This window comes from Hyla sarda, chromosome 4, assembly GCF_029499605.1.
Source record: "Hyla sarda isolate aHylSar1 chromosome 4, aHylSar1.hap1, whole genome shotgun sequence".
NCBI classification, from domain to species: Eukaryota; Metazoa; Chordata; class Amphibia; order Anura; family Hylidae; genus Hyla; species Hyla sarda.
This window is the reverse complement of record NC_079192.1, coordinates 191,374,236-191,398,621: the sequence shown is the minus strand read 5'-3', so window position 1 is coordinate 191,398,621 and position 24,386 is coordinate 191,374,236. Positions and strand designations below refer to the sequence as shown.

Sequence of the window (24,386 nt, the reverse complement as noted above, 5' to 3'; positions counted from 1 at the left end):
AGTTACAGGACAAAGCTGGGTTGATTTTCTGAGTGAGAGTTTAGCAGCAGGAGTCGGAGAGAGGGAAAAAGTTCGATCTCATTAGACAAAATGCTGCTTTCACCTATAATATTCAAACTTTTATTAGGAAGGGGCTTATTAACATTTAACAATTTTTATTTATCACGTCCCCAAAAGGAACTATTACATGATATATTTTGATTGCTGACAAACTGAACAATGCTGAGCATAACACAGCATTAACCAGTGTTATAGAGGCTCCATTGCTTCAGGCTGCCATGGCTTCCTGCTGCACTCAAACGCCGATCAAACATTGAGGAGGCAGGTAAGGGCAATTTCACTGTGGATGTCCCCATCAGCCTAGCTGCTGGGATTAGGTTTCTTTTTACATTATAGATGCCGCAGTTAACTTTAATCACTGTATGTAAAGAGTTGAATCCGAGCATCACCCTCTACCTTGAATGATGACAGAGAAGATGAGCCAGTGCTTGAAGTTGTTTCTTGCTCGAGTTATTGGGGACACAGACTTAATTGGTATTTGATAGAAATTTTAAATACATAAAAGGAATCCATACGATAGAGGAGAGTATATTTAACCCCTTAAGGACTCAGCCCATTTTGGCCTTAAGGACTCAGACAATTTAATTTTTACGTTTTCATTTTTTCCTCCTCGCCTTCTAAAAATAACTCTTTTATATTTTCATCCACAGACTAGTATGAGGGCTTGTTTTTTGCGCAACCAGTTATCCTTTGTAATGACATAACTCATTATATCATAAAATGTATGGCGCAACCAAAAAACACTATTTTTGTGGGGAAATTAAAAAGAAAAACGCAATTTTGCTAATTTTGGAAGGTTTCGTTTTCACGCCGTACAATTTATGGTAAAAATGACGTGTTCTTTATTCTGAGGGTCAATACGATTAAAATGATACCCATTATTACATACTTTTATATTATTGTTGTGCTTAAAAAAAAATCACAAACTTTTTAACCAAATTAGTACGTTTATAATCCCTTTATTTTGATGACCTCTAACTTTTTAATTTTTCCGTATAAGCGGCGGTATGAGGGCTCATTTTTTGCGCCATGATCTGTACTTTTTTGTTGATACCACATTTGCATATAAAAAACTTTTAATACATTTTTTTTTTTTTTTTAATAAAATGTATTAAAGTAGCAATTTTGGCCTTTTTTTTTTTTTTTACGTTCACGCCGTTCACCGTACGGGATCATTAACATTTTATTTTAATAGTTCGGACATTTACGCACGTGGAGATACCAAATATGTCTATTAAATTTATTTTTTACGCTTTTTGGGGGTAAAATCGGAAAAAACGGACGTTTTACTTTTTTATTGGGGGAGGGGATTTTTTAACTTTTTTTTACTTTTACATTTTTTTACATTTTTTTTTACACTTGAATAGTCCCCATAGGGGACTATTCATAGCAATACCATGATTGCTAATACTGATCTGTTCTATGTATAGGACATAGAACAGATCAGTGTTATCGGTCATCTTCTGTTCTGGTCTGCTTGATCTCAGACCAGAGCAGGAGACGCCGGAAGGAGGAAGGTGAGGGGACCTCCGTGTGGCGTTCTGAATGATCGGATCCCCGCAGCAGCGCTGCGGGCGATCCGATCATTCATTGAAATCGCGCACTGCCGCAGATGCCGGGATCTGTATTGATCCCGGCACCTGAGGGGTTAATGGCGGACACCCGCGAGATCGCGGGCGTCGGCCATTGCCGGCGGGTCCCTGGCTGCGATCAGCATCCTGGATCAGCCGCGCATGACACGGGCATCGCTCTGATGCCCGCGGTTATACACAGGACGTAAGTGTACGTCCTGGTGCGTTAAGTACCACCGCACCAGGACGTACATTTACGTCCTGCGTCCTTAAGGGGTTAAACGTACTAATTTGGTTTAACAGTTTGCAAATTTTTTTTTTTAAGCGCAACAGTAAAAGAAAAGTATTATCATGGGTATCATTTTAATCGTATTGACCCAAAAAATAAAGAACACATGTCATTTTTACCATAAATTGTACGGCGTGAAAACAAAACCTTCTAAAATTAGCAGAATTGCTGTTTTCTTTTTAATTTTCCCACACAAATAGTATTTTTTTGGTTGCGCCATACATTTTATGGCAGAGTGGCAGTAAAACGGACAACTGGTCGCGCAAAAAGCAAGCCCTCATACTAGTCTGTGAATGAAAATATAAGAATTATGATTTTTTTTGAAGGCGAGGTGGAAAAAACAAAAATGTAAGGGGTTAAAGTATATTAGATTATATAAGATGTACAACATAAAAAAGGTTTTATATCTGACAGTGCCAATTTAATTATGATGATGATTTTATTAGTTGGTCTATTACAAAATTTTTTTTTTTTTTCTTAAGATACTCATGCATGTTTTCTGTACATACCTTGATTCTCGACTGCCCCCTCATCCCAAGTATCCTGATGGCAAAACCTTCACCTCTCAACACTTTGTTCAGACACCAGATAAACCAGGTAAACTGTTTAGATTTTGAAATGTCTTTTGTAATGTTTAACCCCTTAAGGACGCAGGACGTAAATGTACGTCCTGGTGAGGTGGTACTTAACGCACCAGGACGTACATTTACGTCCTAAGCATAACCGCGGGCATCGGAGCGATGCCCGTGTCATGCGCGGCTGATCCCGGCTGCTAATCGCAGCCAGGGACCCGCCGGCAATGGCCGACGCCCGCGATCTCGCGGGCGTCCGCCATTAACCCCTCAGGTGCCGGGATCAATACAGATCCCGGCATCTGCGGCAGTTCGCGATTAAAATGAATGATCGGATCGCCCGCAGCGCTGCTGCGGGGATCCGATCATTCATAACGCCGCACGGAGGTCCCCTCTCCTTCCTCCGTGCGGCTCCCGGCATCTCCTACTCTGGTCTGTGATCGAGCAGACCAGAGCAGAAGATGACCGATAATACTGATCTGTTCTATGTCCTATACATAGAACAGATCAGTATTAGCAATCATGGTATTGCTATGAATAGTCCCCTATGGGGACTATTCAAGTGTAAAAAAAAATGTAAAAAAATGTAAAAGTAAAAGTAAAAAAAAAGTGAAAAATCCCCTCCCCCAATAAAAAAGTAAAACGTCCGTTTTATCCTATTTTACCCCAAAAAAGCGTAAAAAACATTTTTTATAGACATATTTGGTATCGCCGCGTGCGTAAATGTCCGAACTATTAAAATAAAATGTTAATGATCCCGTACGGTGAACGGCGTGAACGAAAAAAAATTTTAAAAGTCCAAAATTCCTACTTTTTTAATACATTTTATTAAAAAAAAATTATAAAAAATGTATTAAAAGTTTTTTATATGCAAATGTGGTATCAAAAAAAAGTACAGATCATGGCGCAAAAAATGAGCCCCCATATCGCCGCTTATACGGAAAAATAAAAAAGTTATAGGTCATCAAAATAAAGGGATTATAAACGTACTAATTTGGTTAAAAAGTTTGTGATTTTTTTTAAGCGCAACAATAATATAAAAGTATATAATAATGGGTATCATTTTAATCGTATTGACCCTCAGAATAAAGAACACATGTCATTTTTACCATAAATTGTACGGCGTGAAAACGAAACCTTCCAAAATTAGCAAAATTGCGTTTTTCGTTTTAATTTCCCCACAAAAATAGTGTTTTTTGGTTGCGCCATACATTTTATGATATAATGAGTGATGTCATTACAAAGGACAACTGGTCGCGCAAAAAACAAGCCCTCATACTAGTCTGTGGATGAAAATATAAAAGAGTTATGATTTTTAGAAGGCGAGGAGGAAAAAATGAAAACTTAAAAATTAAATTGTCTGAGTCCTTAAGGCCAAAATGGGCTGAGTCCTTAAGGGGTTAAAGTATACCTGTCATTTGCAAAAAAAAAAATGTATACAATGTGGATAACGTGATATGTATATTTTGTAATATATTAGTTAAAAATTTTTTATTTTTGAGTGAGATGTGTCTCTGTGGAGAGACAAAATACAGAAAGTTGTGGGAGGGACTAGAAGGCCTCTGTGCAGGCTCTGTGCTTGTCCATCAGTTTGCTGTGTGATTTGAGTCCTGTCACAGAGCTTCAATGCAGAGATCCCTGCTAGATCTGCCTTCACAGCCTAAACCCTTGGACCTAGAAAGCTGAATTTTCTTACAGGTGTTGTTTTTAAGACGAGAAATAAGAAAGGATTTTTCGAAATTCAACCCTTAAAGGGGTACTCCGGTGAAAACCTTTTTTCTTTTAAATCAACTGGTGGCAGAAAGTTAAACATATTTGTAAATTACTTCTATTAAAAAATCTTAATCCTTCCTGTACTTATTAGCTGCTGAATACTACAGAGGAAATTCTTTTCTTTTTGGAATGCTCTGATGACATCACAAGCACAGTTCTCTCTGCTGACGTTATTATAATAACGCTTTATTTATTGTTGTCCTTAGTGGGATTTCAACCCAAGTCCCCAGCACTGCAAGGCAGCAGTGCTAACCACTGAGCCACCATGCTGCCCTTAGCATACATCTGCTATGCATGTTTGCTAAAATGGACAGAGATGTCAGCAGAGAGCACTGTGCTCGTGATGTCATCAGTGTTCCAAAAAGAAAGGAATTTCTGCTGTAGCATTCAGCAGTTAATAGGTACTGGAAGGATTAAGATTTTTTAATAGAAGTAATTTACAAATATGTTTAACTTTCTGCCACCAGTTGATTTAAAAGAAAAAAGGTTTTCACCGGAGTACCCCTTTAAGGGGTTGAAAAAGAGGTTGAAAGTTTGTATTGAAGTCCGTCATTTTTGAAGCTAGAAGCTGTATGTTCCAGCATCACGTCCAAACTGCTAAAGATATTAAAGGAGAACTCCGGAATATAAAAATTGTCCCCCATACTGCCGGCAGTAAAAAAAATTAAGAGGGACATACCTTCCTCTGCTCCCCCGGGGCCTCCGGTAACCGGCTCCAGTCTCCGCCGCGATCCACTTCCTGGTTGCCGGTGGTCGGATGAGTCCTACTGCGCTCAGCCAATCGCCAGCCGCAGCGAAGTCCCGACTCGGCCGGGGATAGGTTGAGCGGCAGTGTGAAAACACTTCAGGACACAAAATTTTTCACTACACCGGCACCTGCGGCTGGGGCCGAAAACGTCACACTGCCGCTCAGCCTATCGCCGGCCGAGTCGGGACTTCACTGCGGCCGGTGATTGGCTGAGCGCAGTAAGACTCTTCAACCACCGGCAACCAGGAAGAGGATCACGGCGGAGGCCGGAGTCGGTTACCGAAGGCCTCGGGGGAGCGGAGGAAGGTATGTACATCTTTATTTTTTTACTGCCGGCACTATGGGGGACAATTTTTATGTTCTGGAGTTCTCCTTTAACATGAATCTTGGCACACATGTTAATTATATGTCAACAACAAACAGGATAGGTAATTTAACACTTACTCACCCTATTTGTGAGGGTCGGGTTTTTGTTTAAAGTCCCATGCAAATCAATGGGAAATGTATGTTCCCACATAACTTCCGTACGGCTGGAGATATTTCAATAGCTGGTACACATTACGGGTCGGGAAAGGGGGTCTGGATATGAAAACAATATATGAGGACGGGATATGAAGTCAAAAGCTTCCTCCTTTTGTTGATTTTCCTCCCCAACAAGGATTAGGAAGGAAAAACCGGGCAACGCCAGGTACTCAGCTAGTCTACATATATAAAGTTTTTGCTAATGACAGTTCCCATTTAAGTACTTCACAAACTACAAAGTCATTCACTATTTATACTTTTTAAATAAAAAATTATAATTCTGCATTGCTTTCAAATAAAACCTATCCCAAACAGATGATGTTTAGTATGAAGTATGCTGAATATCTCAAAAATATAAATAGATACTGGCGCATAAAAATAGGACTTGCACTTGAGTAGTTAATGGTTTTTATTCCAATGTTTATCCAAGCCTCTGTATACAAAAAAATTAGTATAATCTGATGTTGTGCTGCTCCAGATACTTGTATGGGGATTATTCGAGTAGCTGCAACACTGTTTTGTAGGAGATAAGGAATTGAAATTAATAATTTCTGTGAAGACAATCACTGTTATGCAGTGAGATATAGAATAGTGCATAAACAGTACCAACCAAAAGCCATGTGCAATCTGTATTCCTATGACGATATTTGTCCTTAAGCCAATTAGTAGCAAGTAAAGTGCAATATGCCGATCTAAAAATAGATGATAGTTGTATTTATTAAAAAATAGGGATTGTTCCACAGATACCGGATTCTCAGCTAATCCTTGTATAATCGTTTCCCCTCTGTATTCCCTGGTGCCTAGGGGTTCTGTTACTGGTCAGTCCCCGCCCCGGCCGGATTATTTTGTTCTGTGTTTTCTTGTCTACTCTATTATTTCCTTTCTTTTTTTTTTTTTGTCTGTTTTTCCCACCCTCTCAACGTTTTCTCTATAGGCTTTATCATTCGCACTTCTGCGTCTGTTATACCGTCTTGTATTATGACATTTTTTTTTTTTTTTTTTTTTTCTGTCCCGATCAGCCCACTTGTCCGGGCAGCCTGGCTTTCTACTTGCTTGCCTCCTCATCTTGCTGTTTCTATACCGCTGCCCTGGTGTTTGGACGGTTGTCTCTATTTCTTTTACCTTAATATCTCTTGGTGCTTTCTCACATTTGTTACATTGTTTTATTTCTTTTACACTACCTGTATGTTTTGATCTGTTCTATTTCGGCCAGTCAGGCCGTTGTTACCGTACATTGCTTGCTTTATTGAGTTTTTGTCATTACTGATTTGTTCAATAAACCTCTTTCTGAATTTGAAAAAAAAAAATAGCGATTGTTCAAGTGTGTGTGTGTGTGTGTGTGTGTGTGTATATATATATATATATATATATATATATATATGTGTCTTACCCTATTTGGTAGAGGAACTTTACTTAAATTTAAAGTGCAATTGTGCTGATTTTCATAACACCACTTTTTCAAGATAAATTCACTGGGCGTACGGTTTTTCTGTGGCTGTGAATATGCCCCCAGCTATATCTGTATATAAATGCAAGAATGATTTATTCAGCTTGGTTTAATATGCAGACAGTCCTCGTGTGGACCCAGAACCCAGATTTGTACCTGAGAACTTCCATGATCTTTATGGTCCTTTTCGTTCTGGATCTCCGGGTCCGGTTCTGGGTGTGTTTAATGTGGATCTGGTGGTAGTTGTTTTTTTGGGAAAAGGACAGGAAACTGCCCCGGCCGGTAGGGTTTCTACCGTACCTAGTCCTGCTAAGAAGAGAGCTGGTCAGCGGACTGCCTCTAGTGATGTTCCTACGGAATCGCGGACTGTCCAAAAAACCTCCGACTCGTTTTAAAGACTCACGGTCTCCATCTGGGATCGAAGAGTCTTATAAAGTGTAAAAAAATAATTATAATTTTTTATAAAAGTTTAAGACGCACATTAACCCCTTCCATGTTAAAAGTTCAAATATATTTATTTATTTTTTTGGTTTAGAGAATGTTATTGAAAAATTGCTGCTGCTATCTCCTCTGCTGCAGCCTGCCATGTCTGCTGCTGTCGGCCTCTATAGGCATGTCAACCCTCTGCCTTCCATCCAGGAAGTCCCTGCGGGATGTTTTGCCCCTGCCTGGTTTCTCTCCAGTACCTGACTGTAATGCCAGTCTGGGGCGAGAAGCATGTCTCTGCCTGATCTCCCACATGCGACAACTGGGCACGTGCATAGAGTATGGGCCATCAACCCTTATCGCCAGCGTCTGGAGGTTGTACCCTGGGTCCGGATCCCTCACTGCCCCTGCTTGCCTCGCTATGGCAGCCTGGCATGATGCAGCGTGGCCTAATGCTGGCTGAAGACATCAAGGACTGTCTGCTTTGGAGCAAGCTGCCCTCTTGTTGGCATGTCGAACTGAGTCTGTGATCTCTCCGGTTCCGGCATAATGCCAGTTTCTCGATTGGCTCCATTGGGGGACACAGACCGTGGGTGTATGCTGCCTTCTCTAGGAGGTGTGACACTATGGTAATAAAAAAAGTCGGCTCCTCCCAGCAGGATATACCCGCCTTCAGGCCCTGAGCTAATCAGTTTAAGCTTAGTGTCTGAAGGAGGTGGACATGGTCTGGAATTCTCCAGACCAGGTCTTCTGATTTTTTTTTTTTCCTAGTATAAGTGTATACGTGTTTTGTATAGTATATACGTGTTTTTTTTGTATAGTATATACGTGTTTTTTTATTCCTTTTTCTTTCCTGTTTTCCGGTGGGGACTCAGGTTCCCTGTTTCCCCATTGCGAGTAAGGGGGCACAGACATGGTGTATATGCGCTGTTCACCCCCCCTCGCCAACGGTCAGCACCTGGGTTGGTACCTCATGGGTCCGGGTCCCCCTATTTCCCTGCTTGCCTCGCTCGCGCATAGCAGCCAGGCGTGATGCAGGTAACTAAAGCTGACTGAAGACTCCATTAGGTAAGCTCTTCTGACTGAGGTAAGTACTTTCCCCATTTTCTCCTTAGGTGCAGACTTGCAACCTCTGGAGACCCCCTGTTTTTGGCCCACCTTTTCAGGTTATGGGGCTGGCTTATTATACAGGGCCTGGACTTTTATTCTGGAGGAGCAGTGGCATCTTAAGGGGCATGTACTCTGTTTTACATTGTGTACTTCACTGTGTGTGTGTGGTTACTTTCGGCTATTACAGCAGCACCTTATATGCGGCTGACAGTCGCGGCGCTGGTACGGGCCGGGCGCTCTCTGCGCCGGCTTACTTTCACTTTCTCCGGCAGTCTCTGCCGTCGTATAGGCCGCCCGCTCTATTCCCCCGAGTGCATATGCGGCTGACATGTGCGCTCGGGACAAGGAGCGGGTGCCATTACAGCTTCTCGGCCTGTCTATTGCTCCGCCCACAGGGCTGTCGGAGCTCTTCAGAGGCGCGAAGTAGCCTCCAATCAGCGCCGTGGGCGCGATTTTCAGTTAGAAGGGGCCAATTAGTTAGTGCCTCTGCTTCAGGCACGCCCCTCTCTACTATTGGCTGGCCTGTTTCTTACACTCTAGCTGCACGGAGCCGAGTTCTCCTCACTGCAGCTGCCAGGGGACACAGACTAGGGTGAGAAAGTTCCTGTCTTTTTTTTTTTTCTCACTATGTCCATACCCAGAGCTGTTCCTCCCTCTAAACAGAAACCTGGAATGTCAGTGACCTATTTTGTCTGTAAGCACTGTAATACCAAGATGCCTGGCTCTACCGAGCCCACTTGCCCTGCCTGCTCCACTGCTCCCCCAGACCCCCGGTACCCCCCTGATGCCCTTTCGGTTCCGGTGGATTCAGCCACTCCACCAGCCTGTTTTTTTTTCCCTGACCCAGTATATGGCTGACTTGACCCAAGTCTCCCGTTCGGTGGCTGAGGCCTCCCGGGAAGTGGTGTCCGCCTTGAAGGGGTCTTCCCTGTGCAGGGCCTCTGAGAGGGCCCGCTCCTCGTCTCCACATACTTCACGCTCACAAGCGTACTAGGGGTGCCTCGTCTGACTCTTCCATTGAGTCTTCAGATAGACGTGGGCGTTCCCCTCGTGGGTCCCGCCCCCCCCTTTCATCTGGGCACAAACGTCGCTCCTCCAGAGGACGTTCTCGGAGTTGCCGCTCTGCCACGCCAGAGCCGCGTACCCGGTCAGGGTCGCCCCCCTCCCCTCCAGGACTGCCTCTTCTCGTTCACATTCTCCTGGTGAACTGGCGGACGAGGCTTCCGAGCCGGGATCTGACTCAGAGAACCGCTCGGATTCAGCTGAAACGGTGAACTCATTGGTGACAGCCATAAGAGACACCTTTCTTTGACTACATTCTGGAATCTGCATGGAAACATCCAGACAGGTTCCCGGGAATCAAGACGATTCAAGAACGTTATCCATTTGACAAGGACTTTGTCACTAAGGTGGTTTCCCCTCCCTCAGTGGATCCACCAATCTGCCGGATCTCTAAGGCGACTATACTGCCTCTGGCAGATGCCGCTGCCTTCAAGCATTCCACGGACAAGAAGGTAGAATCCTTAGCGACGTTTGCCTCTGAAGCAGCTGGCTCTTCTCTTCTTCCCATCTTCGCCTCAACATGGGTGTCCAAGGCCCTGTCGGAGTGGTGCCAAAAGCTCCATCAGGGTATCTTAGCGGGATCCCCCCAGAGGATCTATCTGCTCTGGCTCTCCAATGCTCTAAAGCTGGGGACTTCCTGTGCGCAGCTTCCATGCAGTCAGCCCGTTGTTCTACCTTTGCTGTGGGTCACCTAGCGGCTCTCTGCCGCTCTATATGTGGCTTAAAGCTTGGAATGCGGATGCCGCTTCCAAAAGGTCTCTCGCTGAGCTTCCTTTTATGGGTGGCCGTCTTTTTGGCAAGCGCCTTGATGAGATTATCTCTGAGGCGACGGGAGGTAAGAGTTCCTTGTTGCCTCAAAATAAGGCTCGCCCTACTTCCCAAAGGAAGTCCTTTTCCTTTCGGTCCTTTGGCTCTAGCAAAGGGTCCGGGCAGGTGCCTTCGCGGGACAAGAAGGCTCCCTCGTTCCGGGCACGCCCGTCTTGGAAGTCAGACTCCAACCAGTCCGGCCGTTTTGCACCCAAATCAGGCAACCGCAAACCCGCTTTTGCATGAAGTGAGGCCCCCACACGCGTTTTTTTTTCTCGGGTGGGAGGTCGTCTCTTACTTTTTTGAGACATCTGGACCTCGCACATTCAGGACTCTTGGGTCAGGGACGTGGTGTCCAGCGGTTATCGAATCGAATTTGCCTCCCTTCCGAGGGATCGCATTTTTCGATCCCGGGCCCCCCGGTGGTCTTCTCTGGCAAAGCAATATTTAGAGGCTCTCCAGTCCCTGATTCTCCAGGGGGTTATCGTTCCCGTTCCTCCAGGGGAGCGGTTTCGGGATTTCTATTCCAATCTTTTTGTGGTTCCCAAGAAGGACAGTTCTGTGCGACCAATCCTAGACCTCAAGCGTCTCAACCGCCATCTTCTTATCCGCCACTTCCGAATGGAATCTCTCCATTCGGTGGTGGCGTCTCTGGAACAAGGGGAGTTTCTTTCATCGGTGGGCATCAAGGATGCCTACCTCCATGTGCCAATATTTCCAGGCCATCATCTGTACCTCCGCTTTGCCGGTCCGGAGGGGCATTTTGAATTCATAGCCCTCCCCTTTGGTCTGGCCATGGCACCTCAGATCTTTACCAAGATCCTTGCGCCAGTGATGGGCCTGTTACGGTCGAGGGGAGTCTCGGTGATACCCTACCTGGACGACCTTCTCATCAAGGCTCCAACCAGAGCCCAGACTCTGGAGAATCTGGACGTCACTCTCCACACTCTGGATCGCTTCGAGTGGATGGTCAACCGGGACAAGTCAGTTCTCCGTCCTACCCAATCTCTAACCTTCTTGGGACTTCGCTTTGACGCAGCCTCTGCCCGAATTTGCCTCCCGCTGGACAAACTTCTACCGCTTCTGTCGGGGGTCCACTCCCTTCAGACCCAGGTCTCAGTCCCCATCCACACTTGTATGGAAGTCCTGGGTCGGATGGTGGTAACTATGGAGGCCGTACCCTTTGCCCAGTTTCATTACCGCCCCCTTCAACTGGCGATTCTCTCTTGATGGGCCAGGTCTCCTCTGTCCCTCGATCGTCAGATTGTTCTCCCTCGCAGGGCCAGTCGGTCTCTGCTCTGGTGGCTCCGCTCCCCCCTTCTTCTCCAAGGGCGGTCATTTCTTCCCCTTCACTGGCAGGTAGTTTCAATGGATGCAAGCCTGTCGGGCTGGGGCGGCGTGTTCAGGGACTCTGGTCTCCCCGAGAACCTTTTTCCGCTAAACATATTGGAATTACGGGCAATTTGTCTTCTTCATTGGGAGTCCCGTCTTCAGTCCCGTCCTGCCTGCGTCCAGTCGGACAACGCCACGGCCGTGGCGTACATAAATCAACACGGCGGTGCTCGGCAGCCATGGCCGAGATGACCAAGATTCTCACCTGGGCGGAAAGCAAGGTTCCAGCCATTTTGGCGATTCACATTCCGGGAGTGCTCTACTGGGAAGCGGACTTCCTCAGTCGGTCCTCACCCGACCCCAGCGAGTGGTCTCTACATCCAGAGGTCTTCGCAACTCTGCGACCTCTGGGGCATTCCGGACGTGGACCTCTTCGCGCCCCGACACAATCGGAAGATCCTTCCTTTTGTGTCCTAGTCCCGGGACCCTCAGGCTCTGGCCGTGGATGCCCTAGTGATTCCTTGGGCAGGGTTTGCTCTACCCTATCTTTTCCCTCCCCTTCCGCTCCTTCCCGGGGTTCTGAGGAAGCTCAAAACAGAGGACGTCCCCGCCATTCTGGTAGCTCCGGATTGGCCCCAAAGGTCGTGGTACGCCGACGTAGTCTGGCTCCTGGACGACGCTCCACTGCGCCTTCCGCTCCGTCCGGACCTGCTCTCTTAGGGTCCTCTTTGCCACCCCAATTTACAGTCGCTGCATTTGACGGAGTGGCGGTTGAGACCGCGGTTTTGAGGGCCCACGGGTTCTCTTCCAAAGTCATTCACACCATGCTCAGGGCTCGTAAGCCCTCCTCCACAAGAATTCACCACCGTACTTGGCGGTCTTATTTTCATTGGTGTGAAGCTCAGGACTTATCCCCTGTAACCTTCTCGGTTCCCCGTCTTCTCTCCTTTTGCAGTCGGGTTTGGAACTGGGGTTGTTCCCTTAAAGGTCAGGTTTCGGCCCATGCTATTCTTTTCCAGCGGCCCCTGGCTTCTAATTCTCATGTCCGGACCTTCCTTCAAGGAGTGACGCATGCTGTTCCTCCTTATCGGTCACCCTCTCCCCCTTGGGACTTGAATTTGGTTCTGAGTGCCCTCCAGGGTGAAGCCTTTGAGTCCCTTAGAGAGGTGTCTCTACGCCTCCTTTCTTGGGAAGTGGCGTTTCTTGTTGCTATCACATCCATCCGGAGGGTGTCTGAATTGGCAGCTCTCTCCTGCTGTTCTCCATTTCTGGTGATCCACCAGGACAAGGTTGTTTTCCGGCCAGATCCTTCCTTTTTGCCTAAGGTGGTTTCGGCCTTTCATCTCAATGAGGACATCGTCCTCCCGTCTTTTTGTCCTGCTCCTTCTCATCCTAAGGAGCGCTTACTAAACAAGCTGGATGTAGTTCGGGCTGTTCGGTCTTGTCTCTCCATTACTACTTCGTTTAGTCAGTGTGATTCCTTTTTCATCCTCACGGAAGGTCGTCGTAAGGGACAACCTGCTTCCAAGGCCACCATTTCTCGGTGGATTCGGTCCGCCATTTCGGAAGCCTATCGCTGTAAGGGGAAGAGTCCTCCTTTCAGGGTTGTGGCTCATTCTACCCATTCTGTTGGGGCATCCTGGGCTGTCCAGAATAGAGCCTCGGCCTCGCAGATTTGCAAGGCGGCTACCTGGTCGTCTTTTCACACTTTCTCGAGGTTCTACAGAGTTCATACCTTCGCATTGGCTGATGCTAGTCTGGGTCGTAAAGTGTTGCAGGCAGCAGTGGATCGGCCGTCTGCCTGACTGCTTATCTGCCCACCCAAGGGACGGCTTTGGTACGTCCCCCAATGGAGCCGATCAAGAAAGATTTTACGGTAAGTAAACAAAAATCTCCTTTTCTCTGAGGATCCATTGGGGGACACAGCTCCCGCCCTTTTGGGGTTTCCTTTGGTTCTCTGTCAGAGGGTGTGTTCAGTTATGTTTTTGTTCTTGGACAGTTTGGGTTTTTCTTTGACCTGTTGGTCTCCTCCTATTGCTCTGGAACTAAAACTGATAAGCTCAGGGCCTGAAGGCGGGTATATCCTGCTGGGAGGAGCCGACTTTTTTAATTACCATAGTGTCACACCTCCTAGAGACAGCAGTATACACCCACGGTCTGTCCCCCAATGGATCCTCCTAGAAAGAGATTTTACGGAATGTAAACAAAAATCTCCTTTTCCCTGCAATCCACACAATCCTGCAGGATTCCTAGTAAGGGCTATCACCTCGCTTTTGCAAGTGCAGTCTCCAGGGTGTGCTACTGCTCCCCCTCCCCTGTCCGCCCCAGGTCCCACGTTTCGTCTGCAAGGGTTTCCGGGCGAGATCCTGTTTCCCGGCCACCGGATCTCAATCTGGTTTTCCATGGGACGGGTTTCCGGTGCTTTACTCGCTCCCCTGGGAGCTATCAGAGTCGAGCCTGACCTACTGATCTTATGCGGAGCAGTCCTCTCGCATAGCGGACATTGTGGATGGCTTTATCATGGCAATCAAGGCCACCTCACACCTACAGGACCCTGAGACTGTGGACTCCGTTCCAGTAGCCTCCTTCCGCCACTCTCGTTAGTCTTCTAAGACGTTCAGTTCTCATGCTGAATTGATGGGTTCTGGATGTGGCCTGGAAGCATCCGGAACTCAGTTTCTGGAAGAGTTCGGGACTACAAACACTAACTGTTTCTTCCTGCCGGGTCTCCAAGTGGACATCTCCACCTTTTTGGGATTCTCCGGTGTCCCATCTGTCTAGTCCACCACTCTACCCCTGGCCTGAGTTGGTCCTACAACAGGCATATTTTGACCCTCTCTAATATGGCCTCTAGACAGCTGGTTCTGCCTTTCCTTGATTTTGGCCTTTACCCTGGTCGCCAAGGTGTCATCGGCTGAGCCTCTGAACTTCCCCATGGGATCCTCTCCGGTGCCTCACTCTGAAAATTTGCTCTGCAAATGCGGCAGTTTTTATTTATTTTTTAAATACATCCTGGGAGTTGTCAAGTTTTTTGCTTCAGCTACCGCAATTGGTTGCCCTGTGGCTGACCTATCTGTGCTGGGGTCCCCTTTTTGCCGCCGGCCAGAGCCTGCGGGTGTACCCGGTCTACAATTCAGACTGTGGTTTGTAAATTTTACGCCTCAGCCGGTGCCCCATCATGGGCAACTGTGTAAACGCCAGGCTTTTCTATCCCTCACTATTAGTGTGGGCAGTCCGGAAGAGTGCCTCTTCAGGTAGAAGGAACTATGTGCCATTCAGCCGGCCGTTAGTCTCACACTGCCGGTCAATTGCATAGCTGCTGCTCCTGCGGCCACAGTCCAGGTCCTAAGGAGTGAACCTGCGACCCTTTCCCAGGCAGCCAAACTGTCTTCTGCTCTCCTGTCACGCAATTCGCCATGGCTTGTTAAGGTACCCCACTGGGGGAGTGGGGTTTCACATAGGTGGCCCCTCTTGTCCCATGGGCCCTATACCATGGTCTCCTTTTCTGTTAGTTTGCCCATCTCCGGCCTCTCACACCCACCTATAAGGCTAAATAACCCACTTACAGTGTGAGGGTTTGAAGGATTGGCCCTGTGTGTTCAGTGGTCCCTCTACCAATTAGCCAGTCTGTTTGCTTGGTTTCTTTATTCTCCAGGTCACCTACCCATACCTGCTGCACAGGCAGCTGTTATCCGGTAATTCGCCTTCCGTGTCAGGTTCCTGAACAGTGGCTCTATGTGTTTCCTGGACCCTCATGCGTTAAACCAAACTCTGTCTGCATGGTTCCCCATACCCCCTCCATCCTGCAGCTCCTGCACCTGCAGTTTTGGTGCCATGTGTCATGCCCTTGTTGGCACCTCTAGGAGATGGAATAGGGGTATTGTCTACAGATCCTTGTGGACTCCACAGCTTCTCTGTGCCCAATGTCTCCAGGTTTCTAACCAGAATTCCTACTTTTCTACACTGGGCAGCCCAGTCGACTGAGCCGTTGCCTTTAGGCAAGGGCCGGAATGACTCGGTTGTCACGGCGTCTGCCTTTTATTCCAAGGACCAGGGTTTCGGCCCTTTATTATTTTTATTTTATTTTTTTGGGGAAGTACCTCAACTGTATGTTGTTTGCACATGCACCTTATTGGCATTTGTAGTCTCTTGTCTTACCTAGCACGGGTGTCCTGGTTTTCTCAGAGGAAGTGCTCTGCTTCTCCATGCCTTGGTATGTTTTTGCAGGGATTGCTATTCTCACCCTCTGAGGCTCGGCTACAGACAATCCCTGCTTTCCCAACTGGCAATGTGTTGTAGTGCCTTCTCTCTCCTTACTTTTGTGGGGGTCTCTATCTGAATTCCTATTCTACTCTGAGAAATCAGGAGGAGGTCCCGCCAGCTATGTCTGTGTGTGCCCGGCTTCCTATTACAGCCTGTCACCTCACTCCTTTCTAAGTTGCCTGCTGTTCCGACAGCCTGGGCTCTTTCCTTTGCTGGAGGGGTTTCTGTGATCATGGATGGCTCAGCTGTGGCGGTCTGGCACATCTGTGTTATGGTTCCTGCCACCGCTTTACTTCTCACTTGGTGGAGATCTCCTGGACGGTGGGTCCATTTTTCCTTCTTATTTGGTCAGTTGCACCGCACTTCACCCTACAGTCTGCTGGAGTAGCCTTTCGGTGCCTGGCACTTAGTAGTTCCGGCTAGGGTCCCTTTCCCCTCCCCCTCTGGTCCTGGCAGGATGTTACAGGAAATATACTATTATGGAAACCTATTATCATGTAATCCATTTATATTATACACTTTGTAATACAATGTAGTTGTATTTGCATTACATGGGACTGGAGATAACCCATGTAAGCCCTTGTCAGATAACCGATGCTGTTGTTTAAGTTGGCAACCTCAGTGCCTTAACTTCTGTTGAATTTTTAATTCCATGTTTTTAATTCTCTTTTCAGATACTACAAATGAAAATGTCTTTTGCATCCACCAGAGCAGCATCAATCCTCCACATTATGAGCTTGTCTACCAAAAACACATATACAACTTGCCAAAGGTATTTTTATTTGAAACGTACCTTTTGAAAAAACATTTTATATAATGTAGGTAATATGTTTATTTTTAATATACATTGCTTTAAAAAGTGTATATTTTTGGGTGAAAAAAATGCTGTCTTGTCCCTGCAGCTATTGCCTTTGTTTCTCTGTGTGGAGACAAAATACAGGGTGTGTGCTGTAGATTTGGTGATTAAATGATTGATGGCATTGCAAAGTGAAATTGTGGCCAAAAAGCCCTCATATGGGTCTGTAGGTGCAAAATTGAAAGTTAGGATTTTTAGAAGGTGAGGAGGAAATAACAAAAGTGCAAAAATGAAAAATGGCCTGGTCCTTAAGGGGTTAAAAAGCAGAACTATTTTGTATAATTATGTGTTGGTGACCACACAAGGCTCACAGGCCAGCATTTAGACTAGGATTTTTATCACCATCCTGGATTGATGAATTGTGTGATAGCTTCGTGTTGGCAACACATGTAAGTTTCTAAAGTACAGAGCAGTGCCAGGTCATTTTGAAGACTTGTGTTGCCTTTTAGCGGCACTGCTTGAAACATGAAACGTGAGGTATCTGCCATGTTGGTGGCATAAATTTGGTGGGTAGAATATTATGTGCAGTTTGCTGTGAACGCTACCACTTAAAACAATTCAAATGTGAGAACACAGTATTATCTTCACAGAAAAATCAGGTTTGAAGGGGTTATTCAGGCAGCAAGTTTATTATGCATTTCCTCATGAAGTGGGTAGTTAAAAATGAATTTAAAAAAGCACACTTCCACCGCTGGAATTATGGAGCTCTGGTCGCTGTTCTGCGGCTTTTCTTGGTAAGGAGACGTGTTGTCACAGGCCTGGTCAGCCAATCAGCGGCAGCAGAGATGTCCTGCTTCAGCCACTGTTCGGGTGAACGGGCCTATGGCATAAAGTCCCTGGACCTGAAAGCACCACACAGCAGTGACCAGTGCATATTTTCTATATTCTAATATTTTTGTATAATTTCTAATATATGTATATTTTTTATATATTTCAAGGGAAGAAACAACTTGTTCCATACACTGCTAATGTTTCTGTACATAATAAAGACTAAAGAATCTGGAATGCTTGGGTAAGTGTTGAGTTGGTACTGTCAGCCTTTGAAATATGAGATAAGTGGAGTAAAGATGAAACCTTTAACTGAGAAGATATAGATTGCAATCTTTCACCTCTCGGGTCCCTTCATTAGTCCAGTTATCCAAAATGTGAAAGCATCTCCAATACATTTTCAACTGGCATAGTTACAAATAGGGAGCAGATATGATCAACCCAGTGTAGGATGAAGTTTTGATCAGTTCATGGTGTTAAAGGGATTGCATATGACCTCTCAGAATGGCCTAAGCATATGCCCACAATAGATTGATGGGAAACTGACACGCTGTTCACCCTCACTAAACCCACTATACTGGCTTATAGTGCGGATAAGCGTCATTAAAAACAGTTATCACTTAATTGGTGTAGTATCAGTTATGCCCAATTATCCATCAATGGAGGCAGGGGAGCCAGCTCGCTATTCTTCTCTGCCATTCACTGCATGGTCCACCCTGTAATGAATATGCAAATGTATTCTCTCGCGTCACTAAGACGTTAAAGAGGCAGCAGCACCTGCTTTCTGCTCAGAAAGCAGATCACTCAAGAGCCGGCAGGTGTGAAATTTGCACATTCATCCTGGGAGCGGGTTGGATCGTAAATATTGAGGAGGCAGGAAAGGTCAGCAAGCTGGCTACCTGCCTCCAGTACGCATGAATAAACAGGCCTAACTCTGATAAGACACCAAGGATTGCAGTAAGTGACAACTTTTTTTTTATGCTGTTCACCTGCACTATAACCCTGTATATTGGGTTTATTGCAGGTGAACAGCCTGTTGGTTTCCCTTTAATTTCATCTAAATGTACAATGTTGTGCCCCACAAGTCTCCCACTTGTTCAGAAATTTATTGAATTCATTGAATGCATAAAATGAACGGGAGACTACATCCCTCCAAAAATACACTGCTCAAAAAAAATATAAGGGAACACTTAAACACAATGTAACTCAAAGTCAATCACACTTCTGTGAAATCGCACTGTCAATTCAGGAAGCAACACTAATCAATGGAACAGACAACAGGTGGAAATTATAGGCAATTGGCAAGACACCTCCAATAAAGGAGTGGTTCTTCAGGTGGTGACCACAGGCCACTTCTCAGTTCCTATGCTTCCTGTCTGTTTTGGTCACTTTTGAATACTGGCGGTGCTTTCACTCTAGTGGTAGCATGAGACGTAGTCGATAACCCACACAAGAGGCTCAGGTAGTGCAGCTCGTCCAGCACATCAATGTGAGCTGTGGCAAGAAGGTTTACTGTGTCTCTCAGCGTAGTGTCCAGAGCATGGAGGCGCTACCAAGAAACAGGCCAGTACACCAGGAGATGTGGAGGAGGCTGTAGAAGGGCAACAACCCAGCAGCAGGACCTCTGTCTCCGCCTTTGTGCAAAGAGGAGCACTGCCAGAGCCCTGTAAAATTACCTCCAGCAGGCTACAAATGTGCCTGTGTCCATTCAAACGATCAGAAACAGACTTTATGAGGGCCTAACATCCACAGGTGGGGGTTGTGCTTACATCCCAGCACACTGCAGGACGTTTGGCATTTGCCAGAGAACACAAAGATTGACAAATTTGCCATTGGCAAAAGCAGGTTCACACTGAGCACATCTGGGACATCATGTCTCGCTCCATCCACCACAGACTGTCCAGGAGTTGCTTTAGTCCAGGTCTGGGAGGACATCCCTCAGGAGACCATCCACCACCTCATCAGGAGCATGCCCAGGCATTAGAGGGAGGTCATACGGGCACGTGGAGGCCACACACACTACTGAGCCTCATTTAGACTTGTTTTTTTTTAAAACTGTTTTTATTGCAATGTAAGTGCTCAACACAATAAATACATATGAAAAGTATCAAAAGCTGGCGGTGAGAAATACAGGTATCATCCGACACCGTGCCGGAAAAAGGATGATCATTCATCAGCATGACACGAGCAGTCACATCAGCAATGAATCAACTAAAACACAGAAAACATTAAAACCAACCACCGTTTGGTGGGAACTCAAGAACTATGGAAAGGGAAACAAAGACAAACACAAAGACGAGACACTACAAACGCAAAAACATCACACAAATCCGTCCAGGTCAGGGAGGAAGGGGGAAGAGGAAGAGGGAGATGAGAAGGAGAGAGAGAAAAGAGAGAAAAAAAAAGGGGGGGGGGGGAAGAGAAAGTAAGGGGGAAAGGAGAAAGAGAAACAAAGAAGGGGGGGAATATCAGCCTAGGTCAGACGAGAAAAGAGAAATCAAGTAGCCGGAGAAGAAGACTGTGATAGAATGAGGTCTCTTGCTGCCAAGAACCTGGATACCATGTATTGAGCATGGGGGGAGGCACACCAGGACGCCCATATTTTATAGAACTTGGCAGGGTTCTTACGATGTTTGTAAACCAGATATTCATAGTTCACTGAGGTGTTCACGAGGGCCTTCCAACCAGCAACCGTGGGAGTCCTAGAGTCCATCCAACGCAATGCTATGGCCTTGCGTGCAAGGAAGAGAACCTCCCTGAGGAAGATGATCTCAGTTGGCGACCACAGTTCCTCATCAAAAAGACCCAAAAGGCAGTGCCTCGGGAGCATCGGCACCGGTCGTCGAGTTAAGGAAGTAAGAAACTGTATCACCTCGGACCAGAATGATGCTATATAATGGCAGGACCACATCATGTGCATAAAGTCAGAGTCAGGATGTCCACAACGGTGGCAAGATGAGTCTGGGCGCCTACCCATTTTAGTCAAGCGTATCGGGGTGAGGTACGACTGGTGGAACATGTACAGCTGAATCAGTCTGTTGTTGATAGAAGGTGAGACGTACAGATGTGAGGAGAGGGCATCATCCCACTCCTCATCAGTCATGTCAGCTACACAGCTCCTCCAGCGCGCCTCGACCGACAGCGGCTCCCCCCCCATCTTAGCATTCAAAAGGGCAGTATATAGAGCCGATATAAGTCCCCGGGGCCCCTGAGTGGTGAACACCCCAATAACCGGGAAGTGAGAGAATGGAGCACTAGACCCAGGGAATTGTACTTGGAAGGCGTGTCTGAGCTGGAGGTATCGGTAAAATGATCGTCTGGGGACAGATTTAACGTCAATAAAGTACTGGAAGTCCCTAAAGGCACTACCATCATAGACATCACCAACGGAGATCACACCATAGGACCTCCAAAAGTGCGGATCCAGTTGGTCAGAGAAGTGCGGCAACGTAGGATCATGCCACAGTTGTCTGTCCAACAGGTTGTCCGTAAAGGCAAATAAACGTTTAGCATAGGTCCAGAGTTTCAGGGCCAGTCTATGCAAAGGAAGCCAAGGGCCCCCCAGACCAACCCTACCCTCCAAGACGGGCCACAGGTGAGAGAGGTGTAGACTGTGGGCAAGGTGATGCTCACTATTGGGGAGGGGCTGCAAGGAAACCCAGTGTCTAAGATACCTGAGCTGGCCAGCCATGTAGTATAGCTGTAGATCGGGTAGTGACATACCTCCCTGAGTTCTAGGTCGCTGCAATGTGGTCAGTTTCAGCTTGGATCTATTAGAGCCCCAAATAAACGGGGGAAAGAGAGAATGCAGCTGCCTAAACAAGGAGACTGGTACTATGGCTGACGCATGCTCTAACAGATAAAGACACTTGGGGAGGACCACCATTTTGATGAGATTAATGCGGCCCGCAACAGAAAGGGGCAGGGCAGCCCAGGTCCGGAATTTGGCACGGACATAGGACAGAAGAGGTAGAATGTTCGTCTGATGATCCTCCCCAAACCGCCTATTGATAATGATGCCTAAATATTTGAACTGATCTACAACCCGTAGGCCATGTAAACAATTCCCTACCGGAGAATCTCTGATGGGCATATACACCGACTTGCTCCAATTGATCCTAAGACCTGAGTAAACCCCAAAGTTGTCAATAAGGCCAATCCCCAAAGCCAGAGTGCACGCAGGATCAGACATGAATAAGATCATGTCGTCAGCATACAGGCCTACCCTATCCTCCCTCGAGCCAATGCTTATACCAGCGTATCCCGGATGCTGACGGATCCGGAGGGCCAAAGGTTCAATAGCAATAGCAAATAGGGGAGAGATAGGGCACCCCTGTCGCGTGCCCCTGCCCAGGGAAAAATAAGGAGAAAGAGCACCGTTGATGGACATACGCGCCCTTGGGGATCTATATAAAAGGGAAATCCATTTTATAAAGTTAGGTCCGAATCCAAATCTCCGAAGAGTTTCCAGCAGGAAGGACCACTCAACGGAGTCAAAAGCCTTAGCCGTGTCTAAAGAAGCCAGCGCCCAATCCCTCCCCCCAGTAGCACCTATTTGGGTGAGTGTCTGGACCCTCCTGATGTTATCAGATGTGGACCTCCCAGGCATAAAGCCTGATTGATCTGCATGAATGATTTCCAAAATAACTCGATTCAGCCGGAGGGAGAGTATTTTAGCGAGCAACTTATAATCTAAATTGAGGAGGGAAATGGGCCTATACGAAGAACATTCCAGAGGGTCCTTATCCGGCTTCAAAATGACCACTATAGTAGCATCATAAAAGGACTCAGGTAGCACGTCAGAGGCAAACGCACAGTTATACATGGCCAGCAACACCGGAGCCAGCTGCTCCTTGTATTGCTGGTAAACTTCCACTGGAATGCCATCGGGGTCCGGCGACTTACCTCTCGCCAGGGCACCCAAGGCATCCTCCAGTTCTTCTATAGTCAGCTCCGACTCCAGAGAGGAGGCACTGACAGCGGACAGTCGAGGGAATGTGATGTCATCCAGGTAGTCAGACAGTTCCCGTGAGGAGTATGTGGCCTGAGGTGTATAAATCAGAGTAGAAGGAGACAAATCTGTCAGATATCTGGGAAGTAGTGGTCAATACAGTCCCATCCACCGAACGGACCTGTAGTACCGTCGGAGACTGGGCGTTCTGGTGTATAAGGTGGGCTAGTAATCTACTGGACTGATTTCCCATCTCAAAGGCCTTCTGTTGGGTAAAAAAAAGCTTACGAGCCGCTTTCTCCTGCAAACAATGTAGGTACTGTCGCCCCGCATGCAGCCATACAGTTTTATTGTCATCGGTCGGGTCAGTGATGTAAGTCCTCTCCAGGTCAGCACAACGGTCCCCCAGCTCAGACTCCTCCCTCATCGCCTCCCTTTTAATATAAGATATGGCCGATTGTAAACACCCCCGTAGGAATGCTTTAGTGGTTTCCCATACTAAAATGAGGTCGTCAACCCCATTATGATCTACAAAGAACATGGATAGTTGTACAGGTATACCATCATGAGGGCCAAATAAGGACAGCCAATAAGGATTTAGTTTCCAGCTTCGGATATTAGAAGGGCCAGGGGTCTGTAGGGTCAGTAGGAGAGGGGAGTGATCGGAGACCCCCCTAGTAACATACGCCACAGCCTGGACCATAGGGAGTACAAGTGGGTTACCCAACATCATATCTATGCGCGAAAGGGAATTGCCGCTAGCGGCCTGACAAGAATATACGCGGGCATGGGGATGCAAATGTCGAAAAGTGTCCCTCCAACCTAGTTCCTGAACCAGGGCGTTTAGCGGAGTCAGGGAAGAGGAAGGAACAATGCCAACCCCTCTCCTATCCAAAGCCGGGTCCAACACATTATTGAAGTCACCCATGCAGAGAACTCTAGCCCCTGGAAAAGAGGCAGCGAAAACTGCAGCTTGGTGGAGAACCTCCAGGGCACATAAATACCCAAGAGGACATAGGGGGAATTGTCAATAAGTGAAAAAATGAAAACAAACCTGCCCTCAGAGTCAACCCGAGTGTGCCTCGCCTCCCATCTCAGGGATTTGTGTATCATAAAAGAGACTCCCCTGGAATGCGAGGTGTGGCAAGAGTGTAGCGTCCATTGCACCCAGGGCCTAGACAACCACCGAGTGTTAGGGGCAATTAAGTGCGTCTCCTGCAAACAAACCACAGTTGGTTGGTACTTACGTATAGTGGCATACACCAGAGATCGCTTACGAGGACAGCCAAGACCCCTCACATTCCACGAAAGATACCTAACATTCGCCATGTGGAGAGAGTGAAGCTGAAATGAAAGGAATGGTGAGAGAAGAGGAACAGGGGTAAAACGAGTACACGACGTGAAAGTAGAAGAGGGGGCAAGTAGGGGGGCGACAGAAGGGAGTGGAGGAGCAGGGAAACCACAGAGAAGGAGCGCAGGGAAGAGGGAAAAAGGGCAGGCAGCCCGACCGGGACGTACACAAAACGAAACAGACACAAAACACTAGACAAAGACAAAACAAGAGGGTCATAAACAGATGCAACATGCAAAAGGCCAATAGCCTAAGGCCCAGAGAAGATGTATAATACGGGGGGAACCGTGTAAATCAAGGTCGCAGGGAAACGAGACCTCACAATCTGCCACCAGGGACAAACAGCAGTACCATCAATTAACTAGGGTACATAAACAAGGGGAAATACGGGTGGGCCATAATCCGGGCAATATGCCGCACAGTGTAGCGAGTATGAGCAGTTCAGAGTAACATGCAGTCCCGAGGTAGCAACCGGGCT

General features: G+C 46.9%; 1 protein-coding gene across 3 annotated transcripts in view; it reads left to right on the top strand.

The window, feature by feature from the left end:
- TMEM209 (transmembrane protein 209) overlaps window positions 1-24,386 on the top strand; it is a 90,406-nt gene that overhangs the window by 57,258 nt on the left and 8,762 nt on the right. For 2 of the 3 annotated variants that reach the window (XM_056573163.1, XM_056573162.1), the window contains 3 exons: window positions 2,403-2,517; window positions 16,657-16,754; window positions 17,777-17,850. In XM_056573163.1, coding sequence (XP_056429138.1) covers window positions 2,403-2,517; window positions 16,657-16,754; window positions 17,777-17,850 — 287 coding nt within the window. The remainder of the gene's footprint in view (window positions 1-2,402; window positions 2,518-16,656; window positions 16,755-17,776; window positions 17,851-24,386) is intronic. The other variant, XM_056573164.1, reaches the window with a different exon arrangement.